The sequence below is a fragment of the Salvelinus fontinalis genome, chromosome 1, assembly GCF_029448725.1.
Source record: "Salvelinus fontinalis isolate EN_2023a chromosome 1, ASM2944872v1, whole genome shotgun sequence".
Lineage (NCBI taxonomy): Eukaryota > Metazoa > Chordata > Actinopteri > Salmoniformes > Salmonidae > Salvelinus > Salvelinus fontinalis.
This window is the reverse complement of record NC_074665.1, coordinates 57,906,267-57,927,081: the sequence shown is the minus strand read 5'-3', so window position 1 is coordinate 57,927,081 and position 20,815 is coordinate 57,906,267. Positions and strand designations below refer to the sequence as shown.

The window sequence follows — 20,815 nt, the reverse complement described above, 5'->3', positions numbered from 1 at the left end:
TCCCAAGCCGAGCGTCAGCCAGAGGACGGGGGTTTAATAAGAAGATAATGAATGATTAATTGAAAGGATATCAATCGTGTCTGCGTCAGTGTAGAGCTCCAACAATGTCCAACGTGTTGTCTCCTGACGGTCGTCAAGGGCAACATAATGAGGCGTGTGCACTTGGGCAAAGTCTTTAAAGAGACTGCCCTAGATCTGCTGTTACGGTGAGAAGGAAGTAGGAAAGGGGAACATCTTTTTCCATTCTAGCACACCTCTATTAAAGAATCAGATAATCATACTTATAGCTACCAGAATATGTGTTGGTGGACGTGTAAAACTTCAGTTTAAACACTCAGATCTTTGTCTTTGTTTCCATAGAACCAGTCTGATGAGATTGAATCAGACATTAGATGTTTGTAGTATTATCCTCAACCCAAATGTCACTTTCCTCTTCGTTAGGGCTGTATTGATGAACACAGGGAGTCTCATTAAGAGTTGGACAGGTCTTGTTTGCAGTTCTCCTCTAATCACTGATTAAGACATTAATCAGGATAAGTCCAGAGGAGGCTGTCATTGATTAAGTAATCCAGTTAGGATGCAGATTGGCAGGACCGCAGGTCCATCCTCTTCCAGCCATATATCTACTGGCTCTCACTGCAGCAATATAGCATGAGAAATGTCTTCTCAATGAGCTTGGCATTTCTACTACATCAGCAGTCTTTGTGTGTGTGTGTGTGTGGTGTGTGCATGCATGCTCTCAAGAATAGTGGTTTGCTGGACAAAAGCCAATCTCCTGTCAATGCCTCTCTATACCCCCAAAATCATTACTTTGTCATAGTCCATTTTTCTGATTCTGAAAATGGGTCAACTTCTGTAGCCAAAGATGATTTTTGGTTTTGTTTTGGTTCCCACTGATTGAGATTCGCAGCTCAGTGCCCCTCTGAAGGGTAGGGTTATAGGTTATAGAAGTTTAGTGGATATCAGAGTATGAATTTAGTAGACCTAGTCTACTCACACTTTGGCCAGCTGCCATTTCACTCCATTTAAATCATTGAGCTCTACTTGGAGCCCCATTGTCAGTCTGCTAAACAGCCCTCAAAATGTCCTATTGCAGGTACTTTAATGATGTTTGTTATTGTCTGTGCACACAGGAAAACAGGTTTGCTCTTATTGGTCCGAAGTGTCAGTTACTCTCCTCTGCCCCTCACCTCTCGTCCCCTCTCATATCTGCCTGTCATTGTTTACAGCATTCTGAAATTAATTAGGCGTTTTATGGGTCATTTACCGGCAGCCGATGCAGATACCACCTTGTACTTCTTGACTTGTGAAGGACTTGTCAGGGGACATAAAATACACATGCTCTACCAGGGCACAGTATCCACTAGACTCACAGCCCCAGCCCTCCCGCCTTCCCTTTTATGATCGCCTCTCTGACTGTCCAGACCGATTAATCAAGCCTCTACTTCCCGACCTAGCTCACCCTGACCCTGTCTCTCACGCCAACCCTGCGGTAGGGACAGGTTAGAGGATAGTGAGAAGGAGCTAACGCTAACAGACAGAGACACACTGCTCTGCTCCCTTTAACCACATACACCCAGTGCTGTGCTAGTGGCATCAAGCTAGCAGCCATGCTAACAGACACAGCCTGACAATGCAGGACAGGTTAGTGTTCCAGGCAGACTAACAGAAATGGACAGGTTACACATCGCTACATGCCATAGCGCTTGAGTGAGCTGTAGTGTTCTGTTACTTGCCTGCAGACACTGACACTGTGCTGACGAGTAGGTAGGTAGCGTTGACTAGGAATGCCGAATAAATGTCAGACATGGATCCTGTGGTAGTCACGTTAGCACAAAGACACCCACCACATGTCAGGGTCAAGGATCAAGGGTTATACTAACTTAAACATGCAAACATAACTCCTACTCTTTGGGCAAGAGACTGGTTGACTGGTTATACAAACAAACTCCAGCCTATGTCAAACATTTAACACACATGTACTTCCTGGCACAGATATGCCATCTATGGCATAGTGAAAAACTATGCACCTCTGGTTAAGATAGTGTTGTCAAGGTCTAAGTCTGATCCAAGTGGTATTCCTTCATCATTGCAACAGCTTTTGTTTAGTTGATATACAGTTTACCCCATTACAATTGCCCCGTATGGTATGTCTCTAGCAGGACTTTCTACTGAAACTCAATGAGGAAAACATTGATGATGTAAGACCAACATTATGCATAAGCTCTCTAAAACAAATGTGCTTTACAAAGAACGGGTGATTACACACAAGCTAAAACACAAGGAACACTAGAAACAATAGCCAAATAACATTAGCCTACTTTATTCAAGCCGAAAAAATGTGGGTGTATGTGTGGGTATATCTGTGTGTGTGTGTACAGTCATATACATGAGAGGGAGGTGTGTGTGTGCTGGTTCTGAGCGATTAGTGCTTTTTGAGGTCAGTTCGATTATTAAAATATAATCACGTTTTTCAATTTAAAAAAAATAAAAAATTCTTAACATTAAATGCACTATGCATTATGTGGGTTGAATGCAGAATAAAACATTTAATAAAAGTCCCATGATGGTATTGATTGCCCATAGCTGCCCATCACTTATTAACCATAATTTATTCACATTACTTTAATACAATATTTCAGTTGTTGTGTATATTACATTTGTTTTATTTGATGACTTTATTATTTAATTCCAAGTCATCTCATCTTTATAAAGCTGCTGCTTATGCTGCTGACAAAATCACTATTTTGTAGTTTTTCAACATAAATAATGCATACTTTTATGACTGCTGAATACCAACTATCAGTCACTTATATCATGTATTTTCAGGTAGAGGTACCTCGCGAAGCAACAGCTGCTCTCCATATCACCTCACGATCGCACATTCTTCTCTCTTCCGTAGCAGGCGTAAAAGAAACACAGACCCAACAAGTAGATGCGCAATGGATTATGGTCATTGTCGTTAATTACCACGTTTTATGCTCTAAACTATACTACCTACTTCATCGCACAGTTCAGGCTGGATCTAGTTCATCTCTAGAGAGACTGTGATGTGCGTGTTATTGAGCTCACAGAAGAAGAAAAAAGAAATGTAATTCAAATATTTGAACCAACTTCGGTCAATTAGTTGTTTAAAAACGGAAAAATAACTGCAATTTCAGTTAATCACTCAGCATTGTGTGCCCGTGTGCCAACTCTTATCAGTGCTTTGTGTCTGTGTGGTCCCTATCAAGCCAGGCCCTGCTTGGCTCTTGTGTGTCTGTGTGGTCCCTATCAAGCCAGGCCCTGCTTGGCTCTTGTGTGTCTGTGTGGTCCCTATCAAGCCAGGCCCTGCTTGGTCCCTGTGTGTCTGTGTGGTCCCTATCAAGCCCTGCTTGGCTCCTGTATGTCTGTGTGGTCCCTATCAAGCCAGGCCCTGCTTGGCTCCTGTGTGTCTGTGTGGTCCCTATCAAGCCAGGCCCTGCTTGGCTCTTGTGTCCCCCCACTATTGTTCCCACTCTGTCTCTGTTTGTTTTCTTCGGGGTGTTTGGAGCATACACCGATAAAAAGCCGCTCAGCGTCTAACTCAAACAGGCTTTGTTCGTCTGCCACTTCCTCATTAATTAAGTTTTCCTCCCACCTCTCTTCCCCTCTGGTCCTCTTCTCTCACTCCCTCTCTCTCTTTCTCTCTCTCTCTCTCACTCCCCCTCTCTCTCATTCCCTTTCTCATTTTTGTCTACAGCAGCTCATGCGGGAGCGACAGCAGATGGCCAGCCGTCCCTTTGCCTCGGTTGCCGTGGCGCTGGATGTAAGCGGCGGCCAGGAACAGGAAGAGCTGCTGCAGGGGCAGGTGGAGGTGGGTACCTAACACAGCTCATTAGCATATTGTTGTCCACGGCGAAGGTGATACCGTGAAATACAGGGGCTTGGCACTGAGATCGCCCACAGCATCCTCTGTTGTGTGTAGACACTGGAGCGTGGGTGTGAGAAAGCAGGGATGTTTCATGACTTGAAATGCAAAACATATGTGGCCAACTTAAACAAATACTGAAGGCATTGTGGGAAATCACACAACAAAGAACATGTCCAGAGTTTAGCGTGGCCATATCCGGAAAAGCTAGTTTGTTAAGAAATATGGACATTCTGAAAACCAATTCCTTTTCTTGCTATGTCCCCAAAAACATGGGTTAGGTCCTTTTATGTTATCCTTTTCAGCACCGTTCCAGCAACTATGGTGGATTCATAACCAAGCCAGCGCAGTACAGCTCGGCTAATCTTGGCTCGGCTAGTCTCAGTAGTATGAAAAGGGTATAACTAGTTTGCCTCCTATATATGACTTCCTGAATTGTGTTCCCACACTCCCTCTATGGCTATTGCGTATGATCTGATAATCTACCTCTGAAAATCCTTAGTGGTTTTGTGAGTTTTCCAGGTCTTTGCTTCATAAAAGATTTTCCGGCTCTACCACAAATCTCTGTAACAGCTGCCGCCTGCCGGCCAGTCCACATCCGGCTTTAATGGAATTGATAGTGAGTGTCAGGGGGGGCAAAGTATGCTCTGATAATGCATTATTTCTGGTATACCTATTAATATAGTAGATATTATAGTATTATACTGCATGGGCACATAACCTATGTTAGCAGTAAGCCCTTAGAGGAGTGTTTTCCCCCACAGCATTCATCGGTGTCCAACCCAAAATAGATTTTTTTGTTATTTTCCTGTTTCTCCCATTTTGAGCTCCTGAAGGTGAAAAACATTGAAATGGAACGGTATCTTCACGTAAAGGTTAATTAAGTAACATCTGGTGTTGCTCCACAGAGACTATTTAGCATAATTGCATAGTAAATAAGAAAATTGTGTACAACAGTGTACTTGCGGGAAAATAAGTGGATTCATAATGTGATTTCATACATCATTTACACCGTTACTGTGTAAAAGCAAGTTCTGGATCTGTGTTTTAATGTACAGGTGTATTTTGGCCAAAGCCATTTGGAAAAGGTGCACAGGAGGGCTTTTCAAATGTTTACTCTGCATTTTGATATGCTGATTACATTTTACTAGCAGCAAAAAGCGTGGAATTGGATTAAAGTCCCAAAAACTAGAGACGGGGCTGCAGGAAGGGTACACACAGCATATAAAAAAAAAAGACTGGATTGATAAGTGTAATTTATTTGAATGCAGTGTTGTGTTTGTATTTAATGGACATACACGTGAGGAGGTTGGCACATGTTGCCTTACCTGTCCTCTGAACAGATGGATAACACAGTGGCTTAAGCCCTTTCTCAATGACCATGAGTGGAGCAGTTAGCTAATGTGCGCTAAGTGGAGATTAGGTTTTTCACACAGCTTCTAGGCGCTGGTAAAACTGTATTTCACACACTGTTCTGAATTATGCTATTCAGAACATGCGAGATGAACTTAAGAGTGTTTCTGATGGTTCTCTTCAAACGCATCTTCAAAGAACCAGCTGCAATTATTGACATCTGGTAAAAGTCAGGCAAACGAGCGACCGTCTGTTATTTACTCAGAGAAATACAGTAAACCATTTTTGTTTCAAAACCGGCATCTGGTTAAGATCAACAAGACAGAGGTCATTGGAGGCATGAATTACTAACATATTTATTGGTTTAAAATCATCTATGTGCATGCAAATTGTCTCTAACTGGTTGCAGAAAATCAGACAAGTATGCAATGAAAAACCACACAAACATAAGTTATTTCCTAATGTCATTAGAGTGGTCTATGGAAGACAATCGATCTAAAGTAGAGACTGAACGAGTAAGGTTAAGTAATGTCATTATAAAGACAGACAATAGCGGTATCATCAGAAGACAATCAAACCAAATCAAACATCCAGTGTGGGTATTTTGCCTTGGCCTGGGTCTGTAGTATTGAGGAGATGCCTTGCCCTGTGATCTAGGTACATCAAAGTGGAGAGATTCATTGTGTAGGTGTGTAGCCTGAGGCCAAAGGTGATTAAAATAGGTCCTGGGCTACAATCATTTCTCCCCTACCCTCCCCTGCCGTTGATAAAGGATGTCTGGAGCAGTTATTATTCATCGGTGACCTGAGGGCTCTCTAGTCCCCAGACTGCTGTAAAACCGGCCTGTTAGACCACACCAGAGTGGACCTGACAAGTAGCTTACTAAAACACCCACAGCCCTTACACATACACACACACACAAACACCACACCTGGATTCTGTTCATTGTCTCTGAACTGGAGTGAACGGCATGGAAATGGAAGTGGTACACAAATACCACACAGAATAAAACAGAGTTTCTGCACTTACTCAGTAAAAACAAATCAAATCAAATTGCATTGGTCAGATACACGTGATTAGCAGATGTTATTGCGGGTGTAGCGAAATGCTTGTGCTTCTAGCTACGACAGTGCAGTAATATCTAAAAAGTAATATCTAACAAATTACACAACATATACCTAATACACACAAATCCAAGTAGGAATGAATTAGGCCATATACATATGGACGAGCGATGTCAGAGCGGAACGGACTAAGAGACAGTAGAATAGTATAGAAAACAGTACAGTTGAAGTCGGAAGTTTACATAGACTTAGGTTGGAGTCATTAAAACTAGTTTTTCAACCACTATACAAATTTCTTGTTAACGAACTATAGTTTTGGCAAGTCGGTTAGGACGTCTACTTTGTGCATGACACAAGTCATTTTTCCAAAAATTGTTTACAGACAAATTATTTCACTTGTAATTCACTATATCACAATTCCAGTGGGTCAGAAGTTCACATACACTAAGTTGACTGTGCCTTTAAACAGCTTGGAAAATTACAGAAAATGATGTCATGGCTTTAGAAGCTTCTGATAGGCTAATTGACAATTGGAGGTGTACCTGTGGATGTATTTCAAGGCCTACCTTCAAACTCAGTGCCTCTTTGCTTGACATCATGGGAAAATCAAAAGAAATCAGCCAAAAATTGTAGACCTCCACAAGTCTGGTTCATCCTTGGGAGCAATTTCTAAATGCCTGAAGGTACCACGTTCATCTGTACAAACAATAGTACGCAAATATAAACACCAGCAGCCGTCATACCGCTCAGGAAGGAGACGCGTTCTGTCTCCTAGAGATGAACGTGCATTGGTGTGAAAAGTGCAAATCATTCCCAGAACAACAGCAAAGGACCTTGTGAAGATGCTGGAGGAAACAGGTACAAAGGTATCTATATCCACAGTAAAACGAGTCCTATATCGACATAACCTGAAAGGCCGCTCAGCAACGAAGAAGACACTGCTTTAAAACCGCCATAACAAAGCCAGAATACGGTTTGCAACTGCACATGGGGACAAAGATCATACTTTTTGGAGAAATGTCCTCTGGTCTGACGAAACAAAAATAGAACTGTTTGGCCATAATGACCATCGTTATGTTTGGAGGAAAAAGGGGGAGGCTTGCAAGCCAAAGAACACCATTCCAAACGTGAAGCACGGGGGTGGCAGCATCATGTTGTGGGGGTGCTTTGCTGCAGGAGGGACTGGTGCGCTTCACAAAATAGATGGACAAAATAGATGGCATCAATGAGGGAGGAAAATTATGTGGATATATTGAAGCAACATCTCAAGACATCAGTCAGGAAGTTAAAACTTGGTCGTTATTGGGTCTTCCAAATGGACAATGACCCCAAGCATACTTCCAAAGTTGTGGCACTAGCTCTGTCAGGAAGAATGGGCCAAAATTCACCCAACTTATTGTGGGAAGGTTGTGGAAGGCTACCCGAAATGTTTGACCGAAGTTAAACAATTTATAAAGGCAATGCTACCAAATACTACTTGAGTGTATGTAAACTTCTGACCCACTGGGAATGTGATGAAAGAAATAAAAGCTGAAATAAATAATTCTCTCTACTATTATTCTGGCATTTCACATTCTTAAAATAAAGTGGTGATCTAACTGGCCTAAGACCGGGCATAGTTAATTGGATTAAATGTCATGAATTGTGAAAAACTGAGTTTAAATGTATTTGGCTAAGGTGTATGTCATCTTCCAGCTGTATATACATATGAGATGAGTAATGCCAGATATGTAAACATTATGTGACTAAGATACTGTAGAATAGTATAGAATACAGTATATACATATGAGATGACTAATGCCAGATATGTAAACATTATTAAAGTGACTAGTGTTCCATTCCTTAAAGTGACCAGTGATTCCTACTCTATGCCTATAGGCAGAAGCCTCTAATGTGATAGTGATGGCTGTTTAACAGTCAGATGGCCTTGTAATGGAAGCTGTTTTTCAGTCTCTCGGTCCCAGCGTTGATGCACCTGTACTGACCTCGCCTTCTGGATGATAGCGGGGTGAACAGGCAGTGGCTCGGGTGGTTGATGTCCTTGATGATATTGTTGGCCTTCCTGTGACAACAGGTGCTATAGGTGTCCTGGAGGGCGGGTCACTTACCCCCGGTAATGCGTTGGGCAGACCGCACCACCCTCTGGAGAGCTTTGCGGTTGCAGGCGGTGCAGTTGCCGTAGCAGGCGGTGATACAGCCCGACAGGATGCTTTCAATTGTGCATCTGTAAAAGTTTGAGGGTTTTAGGTAACAAACCAAATTTCTAAAGCCTCCTGAGGTTGAAGAGGCTCTGTTGCGCCTTCTTCACCACACTGTCTGTGTGGTTGGTTCATTTCAGTTTGTCAGTGATGTGTATGCCAAGGAACTTGAAGCTTTCCACCTTCTTCACTGCAGTCCCGTCGATGTAGATAGGGGGGTGCACCCTAGTAGCACGCCACACAAGCATTGTCAAGAGTTGAACGACATACGCAAAAAGACAACCAGTTTTATTCTAAGGGTAAAAGACCCCAGTCTTGAGCCTATAATAGGCATCACCAGTGAACTACCCATCTAGGAGGTAGATCACACAGCACTTTCCCCCCCTCCTCCTCTAAATCTAATCACGCTGCTCCAAATGACTGGGCCACAGAATAAAACAAGAGGTAACTCATCAGCATCAATCACGTACATACAAGATCCATAACATCCACGTAACGTCGTAAAGCTGATGAGCCTACAGGAACGAGCATCTGTAAGACGCCCGGACACATCTCGCCTTCCATCCCAGAGTGATATATGGCACTGGGGGTTTTCATAATGCTATTTAAAGGGGAGAAATGAATCAATTTTCATATCTAATGTTTTAATGCGCTGTATTTATTTTCCAATCTTGGGGATTTAATGCGCTGGGGCGGAGGGTAATGAAAGGAGCAGCGAGGAGATAAAGAATATTTATGACACCTGGGAGAAATGGGCTGTGTTTGGAGCCTTTTACTTGTGTGTTTTATCAGCACCCACAAAGCCAATGATCTCATCAGAGAGAGAACAAGGGGAGAGAGAACACAGATGGAATAAACCTACATCTGGAGCTACACGTAGAAATACATGAAAACACCCACAAAAACACACATTTACACACACACACACCTTCCATCATTGTCAATTATTAATTGTACATACAGTACCAGTCAAAAGTTTGGACACACCCACTCATTCAAGGGATTTTTATTTGTACTATGTTCTACATTGTACAATAATAGTGAAGACATCAAAACTATGAAATAGCACATATGGAATCATGTAGTAACCAAAAATGTATTAAACAAATATTTCCGATTTGTTTTGCTGGGTGGCGGTGTGTGGTGGTTTAAACACCAACGTTGTGTGAGTGAGGCTTCATGATCCTTTCCATATAAAATGACCCATGAGCACCAACATGTGAAGTTCATAAGAGCATGTCAAATTAGGTGTCAAATGAAAGCTAAGAGTCTATATTTTTGTTGATGAAATGAAGACATAGTGAGGGGGGGGGGGGGGGTGCTAGAGAGGGTGCTATGGAATATACATGGATTGTTAGAGCTCTGCTACATTTTTAAATGTTGCTCTTAACCTCTCACAACCTATAATTTCAAACATTGTCTGATGAGGAAAAGGCACCAAAATAGGCGGCGCTAAACAAGATTATTTGGATGAGACAGACAACAGACCAATGCCAACATCGCTGACTCACAAGGAGTTAGATGAAGATGCTAGCTCCCAAGAGCTCCTTACAGAACCCACTCAGTGACCTACTGGCTGCTATAAACTCACGAAGGTGGACACAAAGTTGGCTAATATCTCAAAGAGTATTGGGACTTTGACAGAAACTGTGAAGGCAATCAAGGTCAGGGTGCATGAGGTCGAGCAGACGACAGTCGATCATGAGGCCAGGCTACAGAACATTGAGAAACAGTGCAAAATGTTCAAAATTACAACAAAACCCTGAAAGCCCGACTGGAAATGATTGAATCGCATTCTGAGAAAGGGAGACCCACTGAATTTGTATCGGAGCTGATACCGGCACTGCTGGGGATGTAACACTTCAAAACGCCCTTCCTGATCGGCCGCGCACATAGATTACAAGCAACAAAGCCGGCCAAGGGAGCGCCACCAAGGCCATTCATTGCACAGCTGCACTATCCTTTATAACTGGGATCTCATCCACAAGCTGGCAAGTCAACAGTTCCCCCTTAACTACAACAGAGACAGGGTGTCTTTCTACCCAGATGTTACTTTTGAGGTAAGGAACCAACGGAAAGAGTATAATGAGCTACACAATTAATGCAGGGCGGCCAGCATCCGATATGGATTCCTCTTCCCAGCCCGGTCCAAGGTGACAGGCAAGGGATCAGCATGTATGTTTTACACCCCAAAAGAGGCCAAACTGTTTTTGGCAAGCAAGCGCCCTGTCTAAGAATCCAGAACTGCTGCGTCAGCCGCCTAAGTGGCCAAATACAGGCCAGAACTGTGTTTGAATATCCTGCCAATGTCTTTTCCATCAGAAGATTAGACATTGTGAATTACAATGATGGGTGAAATGTTATTGTTTATATAGCACTGTTTAGCCTATCATGTTTTAGTCCCACTCACCCCCCTAATGTGTGAGTTAAGTGTTATTTAGATTTTTTATACAGTACCAGTCAAAAGTTTGGACACACCTACTCATTCAAGGGTTTTTTGCCTTATTTGTACTATTTTCTACATTGTAGAATAGTAGTGAAGACATCAAAACTATGAAATAACACATATGGAATCATATAGTAACCAAAAAAGTGTTATTTTAAATTTGAGATTCTACAATGTAGCCACCCTTTACCTTGATGACAGCTTTGCACACTCTTGGCATTCTCTCAACCAGCTTCACCTGGAATGCTTTTCCAACAGTCTTGAAGGAGTTCCCACATATGCTGAGCACTTGTTGGCTGCTTTTCCTTCTTTCTGCGGTCCAACTCATCCCAAGCCATCTCAATTGGGTTGAGGTCGGATGATTGTGGAGGCAAGGTCATCTGATGCAGCACTTCCTGTCAGATGCCGAGCAGTTGCCATACCAGGCGGTGGTGCAACCGGTCAGGATGCCCTCGGTGGTGCAGCTGTAAAACTTTTTGAGGAACTGGGGACCCATGCCAAATCTTTTCAGTTTCCTGAGGGGGAAAAGGTAATGTTGTGCCCTCTTCACAACTGTCTTGGTGTGTTTGGACCATGATAGTTGGTGATGTGGACACCAAGGTACTTGAAACTCTCGACCCGCTCCAGCCCCATCAGTGTTAATGGGGGCCAGTTCGGCCCTCCTTTTCCAATAGTCCACGATCACCTACTTTATCTTGCTCACATTGAGGGAGAGGTTGATGCCCTGGCACCACACTGCCAGGTCTCTATCCTCCTCCCTATAGGCTGTCTAATTGTTGTCGGTGATCAGGCCTACCACTGTTGTGTCGTCAGCAAACTTAATTATGGTGTTGGAGTCATGCTTGACCAGGGAGTACAGGAGGGGATTAAGCACACTCCCCTGAGGGGCCCCCAGTGTTGAGGATCAGCATGGCAGATGTGCTGTTGCCTACCCTTACCAACCGGGGGCGGCCCGTCAGGAAGTCCAGGATCCAGTTGCAGAGGGAGGTGTTTAGTCCCAGGGTCCTTAGCTTAGTGATGTGCTTTCAGGACACTATGGTGTTGAACGCTGAGCTGTAGTCAATGAACAGCATTCTCACATAGGTGTACCTTTTGTCAAGGTAGGAAAGGGCAGAGTGGGGTGCTATTGAGATTGCATCATCTGTGTATCTGTTGGGGTGGTATGTGAATTGGAGTGGGTCTAGGGTTTCCGGCATGATGGTGTTGTGAGCCATGACCAGCCTTTCAAAGCACTTCATGGCTACCGACGTGAGTGCTATGGGGCGATAATCATTTAGGCAGGTTACCTTTGCGTTCTTGGGCCCCCCTTTACTATGGTGGTCTGTTTGAAACATGTAAGTATTACAGACTCGGTCAGGGAGAGGTTGAAAATGTCAGTGAAGACACTTGCCAGTTGGTCCGCGCATGCTTTAAGTACACGTCCTGGTAATCCGTCTGGCCTTGCAGCTTTGTGAATGTTGACCTGTTTAAAGGTCTTGCTCACATCGGCTACGTTGAGGGTGATCACACTGTCGTCTGGAACAGCTGGTGTTCTCATCCATGCTTCAGTATTGCTTGCCTCGAAGCGAGCATAAAATGCATTTTGCTCATCTGGTAGGCTCGCATCACTGGATATCTCACAGCTGGGTTTCCCTTTGTAGTCCGTAATATTTTTCAAGCCCTTCCACATCCGACGAGCATCAGAGCCGGTGTAGTAGGATTCAACCTTAGTCCTGTATTTACGCTTTGCCTGTTTGATGGTTCGTTTGAGGGCATAGCAGGATTTCTTATAAGCATTAGGATTAGTGTCTCGCTCCTTGAAAGCGGGACTTATTGAGGAAGTTTGTGACTGAGGTGTTATACTCCTCAATGCCATTGGATGAATCCCGGAACATATTCCAGTCTGTGCTAACAAAACAGTCCTGTGGCGTAGCATCCGCGTCATCTGTCCATTTCCTTATTGAGCGAGTCACTGGTACTTCCTGCTTTAGATTTTGCTTGTAAGCGGGAATCAGGAGGAAATAATTATGGTCAGATTTGCCAAATGGAGGGCGAGGGAGAGCTTTGTATGTTTCGCTGTGTGTGGAATAAAGGTGGTCTATAGTTGTTTTTCTTCTGGTTGCACATGTGACATGATGGTAGAAATGAGGTAAAACGGATTTAAGTTTTCCTGCATTAAAGTCCCCGGCCAGTAGGAGCGCTGCTTCTGGATTAGCATTTTCTTGTTTGCTTATGGCCTTTGTCATGACTGGCCTGTTAAAGCCAGTTTACCGTGGACCACAATCCTGGAGAGACATCTCTCACACCCACCGAGGGAGGGGTTTATGACACCTCCGGCCCAAATCTTAAGGCAGCAGACAAAATCCCTTTGTCCTCTCAGTGTGGAGGAATGGAATGTATGATGGGCCTATGGAAAACCTACCTCAGAACAGTAACATGCAATAAATGGGCTTTGGGACAATATGTTTAGTTAGCCAAAATGGTGGTAATGACGATAGATGGAATATGAAAATAAATGTTGTTTGTGTTGAATGACGTTATAACGAAAACATTGTAACTTGAAGAGATTTCATAATATGTATCTGATATTTGCATACTGTACGTTGTGTGGAAAATGTCCAGATCAAAGAGAATGTTTTTGTAACGATGAAATGTGAAGTTAGTCATAGAGACAGAAACGCCCCTTTCTGACCCAAGGGTATAAAACATGTGAATTAAGAATTTACAAAGCAGACTCAGTGACCACACGCTACAGCTAAGGTCAGAGTTAGTCGCAACCCCAAAACGCAGCATGAGGTTGAAGAAGACAAAGGAACCTTTTAACAATCTATGCTACGGATGAGCTATGTCTAAGAGGGTGAATTCAAGCAGGACTACCCGGTTACCACGCTCCAAGGAATCCTGTGTCTGCACTGCTTTCATTCCTATGCTGGAGCCCTGAGCTACACGCAGGGACGAACTGGGAATGAAAAATGTCCCTGGACTTTTTGATTCAGACCGGCCCACCAAAACCCCCCTAGCGATACACCACCACCCACAGAACCCACGCCACACTTTATGTAAACAAGATTACTGAACAATATTTATAACAATAACTTTAGTAAAATGGATGTAAAATAGAACAAGGGGAATGTGTTGCTCTTAAGAGGAGGCTGGCTGGAAGGAGCACATATTGGCACAATGGCACTGGCAACAAGGTGGCAAGAATCTCTGGAACCATTTGACCAGTAAAATAAATAATACAGGAAGAAATTTGTTGGTGAAAAGACTGGTGAATAGCCAAGTCATAGAATGAAATAAAAATATACATATTTCCTACCTCCAATTAGCAATTTCTGCAGCAGCTCACTTCTCTCAGCAATGCCATCTATAACCAGGTCACTGTCCAGGGTCATTAAAACATCTCACTCAGTAGCCATGAGCATAAAAGCCTCCAGGTGCTGTTGAGATAGAGTGCTCCTACTCTTGATGAATTTCAGAGTAGAGAAGCTCCACTCACAAGCTACCTGGGTTACTGACAGGGTAAGTAGAAACGTGTAAGCAAGGCCCAGTATGTGGTATGCGTCGGTCAATAGGTTGTACTGACTAAGAATACTGTAGCAACACACTGGACAGTCACCATCTCCACCTCATCTTAGATTCCTTCAGGTTCATGATCCTCCATAGTCCTGGTTGTGTATTCTTCAAATCCCTATTGTTTTAACCTAGTCCACTGTTCTGCCAGACTCATGAGCTCACTCTGTAAATTGGCCACCGTTGCTCTGCTGTCAAATTTGATCAAACATTTGCTTAGTTCTTGAAGGGCTGTCTGTGGAAGGGCACTGGATGGTAGCTGACTAAAGTTTTTAGGGTCCAGAAGAGCCATGTCGGCATACAAAGTGCCATTACTCAGAAATCGCCGATGGATGCCATCTATAACTGTATCCAGAATTTGATTATGGACACCAATCCTGTATGCACTCCCTGCCCCAGTAAAAGTCTCATCTTGTGCCATAGTTTTCTTCTTTCGAGCCCTTTTCGTTGGCTGAGTGGTCTCTAACTCCAGCTCTGTTTCTTCATCCCATTCCTGCAACTTCCCGTTGGCCCACTGAACAAATGTGTCTGCAGGTGCCTTGACTTTTTCAAAATCTCTTGCCATTCCTTTCAGCTGCTCCTCTATAGACACAAACATACGATGCGCAGAAAGAATGTCCATTCAACTTGTTTGAAGATATTTTGAGACTGGTGAGGTGACCTGAAATATTCTGACGAATGTCTGAGCAACCCCTCAATGTATCCTTGTGCCTTCAACCGTACAGTAGTGTTTATGTTTTTCTGATCTTGTATGGTTGAAAGAGTGAGAAGGACATCAACATACAGAACCTCATCTGGATTTCCAAAAGCTCCAAAGACCTTCTTTAAGGCACTGTCTTTAGCCCACCAGCTTGTCTCTCCAATTGGAGCAAGACTTCTGTGTCTTGGGTCCTTGCTCTCCTTCTCCCAAATGTTAATCCTCTGGTAGGATTCACAGGAGAACACAGCTATGTTGTTAATGAGAACAAAAAGTGACCCACTTGCCAAGACACTCTCTGTTGTGTCTGCCAAAACAAGGTTAAAAATGTGTGCATAGCACCACACATGCACTTGATTGGTGGACTTTGCAGAGAGCAGGGCAGAGAAGCCTTTATACTGGCCTTACTGGAGGCTCCATCAGTGGAATTGCCAATGCACTTGCTGATGTCAAGCTTCATGTTTTCCGGTACTTCACTCCGTACCTGGAGAAAGTATTGTCCAGTGGATGCCTCACATTTCACCACAGCCACAAGCCTCATGGATGATGTTCGTCACATATCTGACTATGACAGAGCATTGATCTTGTGTTGTAATGTCCTGCATAGTGTAAATCTGGACTGAAAACATACCAGCTTCCTGGATTTCACTTGCTATGGTGGCCTGCATTGTGTGTTGGATGGTGTGTCACGTTCCTGACCTGTTTTCTTTTGTCTTGTATTTATTTAGTTGGTCAGGGCGTGAGTTGGGTGGGTTTGTCTAGGTGTGATTTTCTATGTTGGGATTTTGTGTTCGGCCTGGTATGATTCTCAATCAGAGGCAGCTGTCAATCGTTGTCCCTGATTGAGAATCATACTAAGGCAGCCGGGGTTTCACGTGTGTTTTGTGGGTGTTTGTTTCCGTGTTTGTATTCGTGCCACACGGGACTGTTGTCGGTTGTATTAATTTTTGTTATTTTGGTTTCATGTTAGTGTTCAGTTTCGAGTTAATCAATTATCATGAGCACTACCCACTCTGCGTGTTGGTCCGATCCATGCTCCTCCTCGTCTGAGGAGGAGAACGACTATGACGACCGTTACATGGTGGTAATGACGTTATTGATAATAGAGTGATTAGACCCAGACTCATGCAGTTTTTTGCTTTTCTCTATGCAGGCAGTGAGATATTCTTTCATACACAGGTCGTACTTTCCCAGCAGAATGATCATCTCTAAAAAGTTGCCATGGTCAATGCTGCTGTTATCTAGTGTATAAGCTGCTTCAGACTGCCTGCCTCTGTAGCTCAGACCCCTCCATGACTTTAACAACATCTATAATGCACTTGCCTTCTTCTGCGCACTTGCTCTCAATGAGCAGACATCTGAATGCCGATGAACAGGCTCTAAATGTTACCTTTGGAGGACCTTAGCAAGCAGGCCTCAGCATAACCTCCATGCATAATGCTCTTCCACTCTCTGATGGATATGTTTCAGTCTGCCATTCCATTCATGAATGGGCTGTTCTCTGTAGGCTTTGCAAATGCCATACAAATGAAGCAGAATAAAGCATGGTTGTCTTCACTGTATGATAGCCACTTCCTGTTGGTCCCATCACAAAAGAAAACCTTCTGCACCACAGACTTTTCACTTTTGTTGGGGGTGGAAACTAAAAAAATATATATATAGGTCATATCTAGGTCTCCTGACTTTGGCCTCTTAAAATAAAAGCAATTGGGGTGACAGTGGCATCCTGGCTCTGGGGCAATCTTCATATGTCCACTGCAGATGCACTATCCTCAACCTGAATGAGTAATTAGTATAAATTAATATATTAGTATAATATTATAACATTAAATAAAAAGTTTAATGTTACTATAATAGTATAATGTTAGTATAATATTAATATATTCATTATGTAATGTTAGTATATTCATATAATTTCATATAATAGTATACTATATACCACTAGTACAGTATTAATTCCAATTGGACAATACAGCAGTTTTAAGAAATACACAACCAACATTTATAATTTGTAAGTTTTGTTCCGTCATTAAATCCTTGTGGAAGAAAAACTGTCTACATTGGTGGTTAGTCTCTAATTTGTTAATGCTAAGTACTAACTTGTCATAAATCATAACCATTCATGCATAACAATGAGTTCAACATTTAGAAAGTTTGCTGTCAACCTTTTTTTAATTTCCCTCCCCATCCAGGCTGTGATTGGTCGGTTCACGAAAAGTGACATTAACGAGCGCTTGTTTCAACAAAAGGCACGATATAGCTAAATAGCCAGCTAGCCAAACCCAAACATTGCTTATCTTATCCCTATTGTCTTCTATCTTACTGCTTCAGCTGCAAAACCTTGACTAACAGTTGAACTGGTATCGCTGGGCTCAATGGGCTGCTCTCTCTGCTCTCTCTCCTCTCTGCTGCCAGTGCCTTCAGGCTAACTAGGCTGAGATGATTGCTTGGTAACGGCGTCAAATTAATAATTTATTTAAAACAATTTGGCTGCATCAGCCTCAAGGGACTTCAACCTCTTCTCTCTTCGCTTTTCAGCACCACCTTTTACGTTTTTTGTCTTTTTGTTTGTCCATCTTGCTCCACTCCAATATTTATTCAAATGTCACCACTTAACAGAGATTGGAAGGGGGCGGGTCCCAGGTAAAGTTATAATGGACTGGACCAAAAGTAATTGGCTGGGAGAGAGAGGCTGACAGGTTTAATACCCAACCACAGTGGCAGTGGGCCAGCAGCCCACTCAACTGGGCCAGTCAGACACACAGCACTTGGTTATTTTTATTTAAGCGGGGGCTGGGATTATTTATATTTTGCGTTGCATCAGACTCAATTGTCAAAACTCCCGGTGCTCCAGAAGGCCAGTCCGTCATTGGCTAGGTGGCTGACAGTACTCAGAAGACCCTCTTTCAGAACAAGGGCGAGGAAACAGACCACTAAGAAAAAGGACACTGACATCGTGTGGACAATCAGAGAGTTACACCCGGTAAAAAAAGACGTGCCGCCATCAGAGAAGAGGTCGGATCCCGGTCCACAAAGATACACCCCATCGGAGACCTTCGACAAGTAATTACATCATTATATTCTGAACCATAAGAGTAGCAGTTCGGGGCAAGGTGTTAGGGCTAAACTAAGCATAGTTTACAAATGTATCCAAGTGTGCTTTTCTCTCTTTTTAAATCCCCATTTTGTGTCACACGTGTCATACTGTTTCATTGTACTAAGTTCTAATCAATGGCCTAGACTGTGTGTTTTTGTATGAGTATCTTATATTATCATTTTAGCTTGTTAGTAAATAAATAATCATCTCAATTGGTGTGGTACGGACTCATTTAGTGGGACTCGGGTTTGTGCAGATTCCCAGATTATGAGACGTTCAGAATGAGACTAGTTCATTAATTCATTAGTGACTGTTGTAAAATCAATATTCTGATATTCTTTGAGTTAATTTGGGAAATGGAAACTCAATAAAAACAAACTTTCCCATGGTGCCCCAGGTTACTGAGTTAATGATTACCTGATTCATTTAATCACGTAATTATAAACAGTTAATGATTTGACAAACAGCAGTCGTCACATTAATCAATACAACGTCATGACACCTTATGCAGCTCGTTGAGTGTGGTCTTAGTGCCAGCATCGGTTTTTGGTGGTAAATAGACGGCTACGAATAATATAGATGAGAACTCTCTTGGTAGATAGAATACCTCATGATAAGTGTAGACCACACTATCTCAGGTGAGCAGAACCTTGAGACTTCTTTAATATTTGACATCGCGCACCAGCAGTTATTGACAAATAGACACACACCCCCGCCCCTCATCTTAACCAGAAGCCAGCCAGCTCTATATTATCTGTGTTGTTGTTCAGCCACGTCTCGGTGAAACATAAGATATTACAGTTTTTACTGTCCCGTTGGTAGGATAGTCTTAATTTCAGATCGTCCAGTTTGTTTTCCAATGATTGCACATTGGCCAAAAATATGGAGGGTAGTGGTGGTTTAGCTACTCGTCAGCTAATTCTTACAAGGAACCCCGCCCTCCTCCCCCTTTTTCTCCGTCTTTTCTTCATGCTGATGACGGGGATTTGGGCCTTGTCTTGATAAAGCACTACATCCTTTGCATCAGACTCATTAAAGAAAAGATCTTTGTCCATTTCAAGGTGAATAATCCCTGTTCTGATGTCCAGAAGCTCTTTTTGGTCATAAGAGACGGTAGCAGCAACAATATGTACAAAATGAGTTACAAACAATGCGAAAAAACAAACAAAATAGTACAGTTGGTTAGGAGTCCGTAAAACGGCAGCCATCCCCTCCGGCGCCATTATATTATATCAATCTAAGCTGGCCAAACACTGTGTACTGGTGGGAAATGGGGACAATTCAGCAGTGATAAATCTTCCTGGATGGTATTCTGCTTTCAGTTTTTGTTAGAAACCTGTCTTGCTGCTCTGTCTCTCTCTCTCACCCCATAGCAGTTTGTTTAGTTGGAATCAGCAGGTGGGGACGTTTTTCCTTGTTGGAGAAATGTTGCTTGTCCCAACGTAAACTTCTGAGTTGTAAGCTCCTCTGTTGAGCTTCTTCTTTCAAAGGGAGAAATGCTGTAGGAACAAAAAATGCAGAGTTTGTTCTTGGCCGTTGTGGAATATTTTCTTTTAAATGTACCTAGTGTTATCCTTCTGGACGGAATTAAGTATTTCCCTCAATATTTCAGTCACCAGTTCACAGGCCTTCCATCTAACTGTGGTCTAAGCCTGCCGTGTTATATTATGCTATGTTTTGGGTCTGAAAATCTGGATATTTATTCCCCAGGCTGTCACAGTACTGAATTTCAAACACGTTTCCTCCTTTACTCTAAAATGCCTCCCAGATCCATGCCCCATAAAGGGCTCACATGAAACGTTCAAAAATAACGCCTTCAGTCCACTGCCTTCTCTGGAGGACCTGCACACTGTTCACCCCTGCTTTACAAGCTCCTCTACAGTCAACCTACAAGTCAGCCAGGGAGAGGCTCTGAGAGGATCAGTGAGACGTGTAAGACGAGCCAACCCATCCATTCCCCATACCCTCTGCATTTCCTCACATATCCCTCCCTTCCCTCACTCCTCCTCCGGAGTGTAATGGTTAGCCTGTCTCTTCTCCGGCTGTCTCCGATTTAGCTGACCCATCAAACGGTCACATTAAGTCTGAAACATTGGATAGATTATTTTCATAACGCTTGGCTTTGTGTTTAAGGCGAGAACAGGACAGAACAGATCTGATTTACACCGCCACACCGCCGGCCTGGGCTGGGTACCAGATGTACTGCTGTTCCGTTGTTAGCGGATGTAGAGAGAGTGATAAAATGGAATATGTGGACTGTTCTGACAATGCAGCCAGTGTCATACAGAATCACCTATTAGCACAAGGACAACAACATGTCATTCTGCTAATGGCTGTGTAATTGACACTGTCTTTGTGAAAAGAGGAAAAGTCAATAGGCTCTGTCATTGTGTAGTGAGGCTGGGCAGGTTGACATTGACTCACACGTCAAATGAAATCAAATTGTATTTGTCACATACGCCGAATACAACAGGTGTAGACTTTACCATGAAATGCTTACTTATGAGCACTTTCCCAAC

At 43.0% G+C, this 20,815-nt stretch overlaps 1 protein-coding gene across 1 annotated transcript in view; it reads left to right on the top strand.

Annotated features, from left to right (window-relative positions):
- Window positions 1–20,815, top strand: part of LOC129858385 (attractin-like protein 1) — a 345,360-nt gene that overhangs the window by 258,759 nt on the left and 65,786 nt on the right. Inside the window, exon 28 of the mRNA XM_055927569.1 lies at window positions 3,722–3,835. Within this exon, the coding sequence (XP_055783544.1) occupies window positions 3,722–3,835 (114 nt within the window). The remainder of the gene's footprint in view (window positions 1–3,721; window positions 3,836–20,815) is intronic.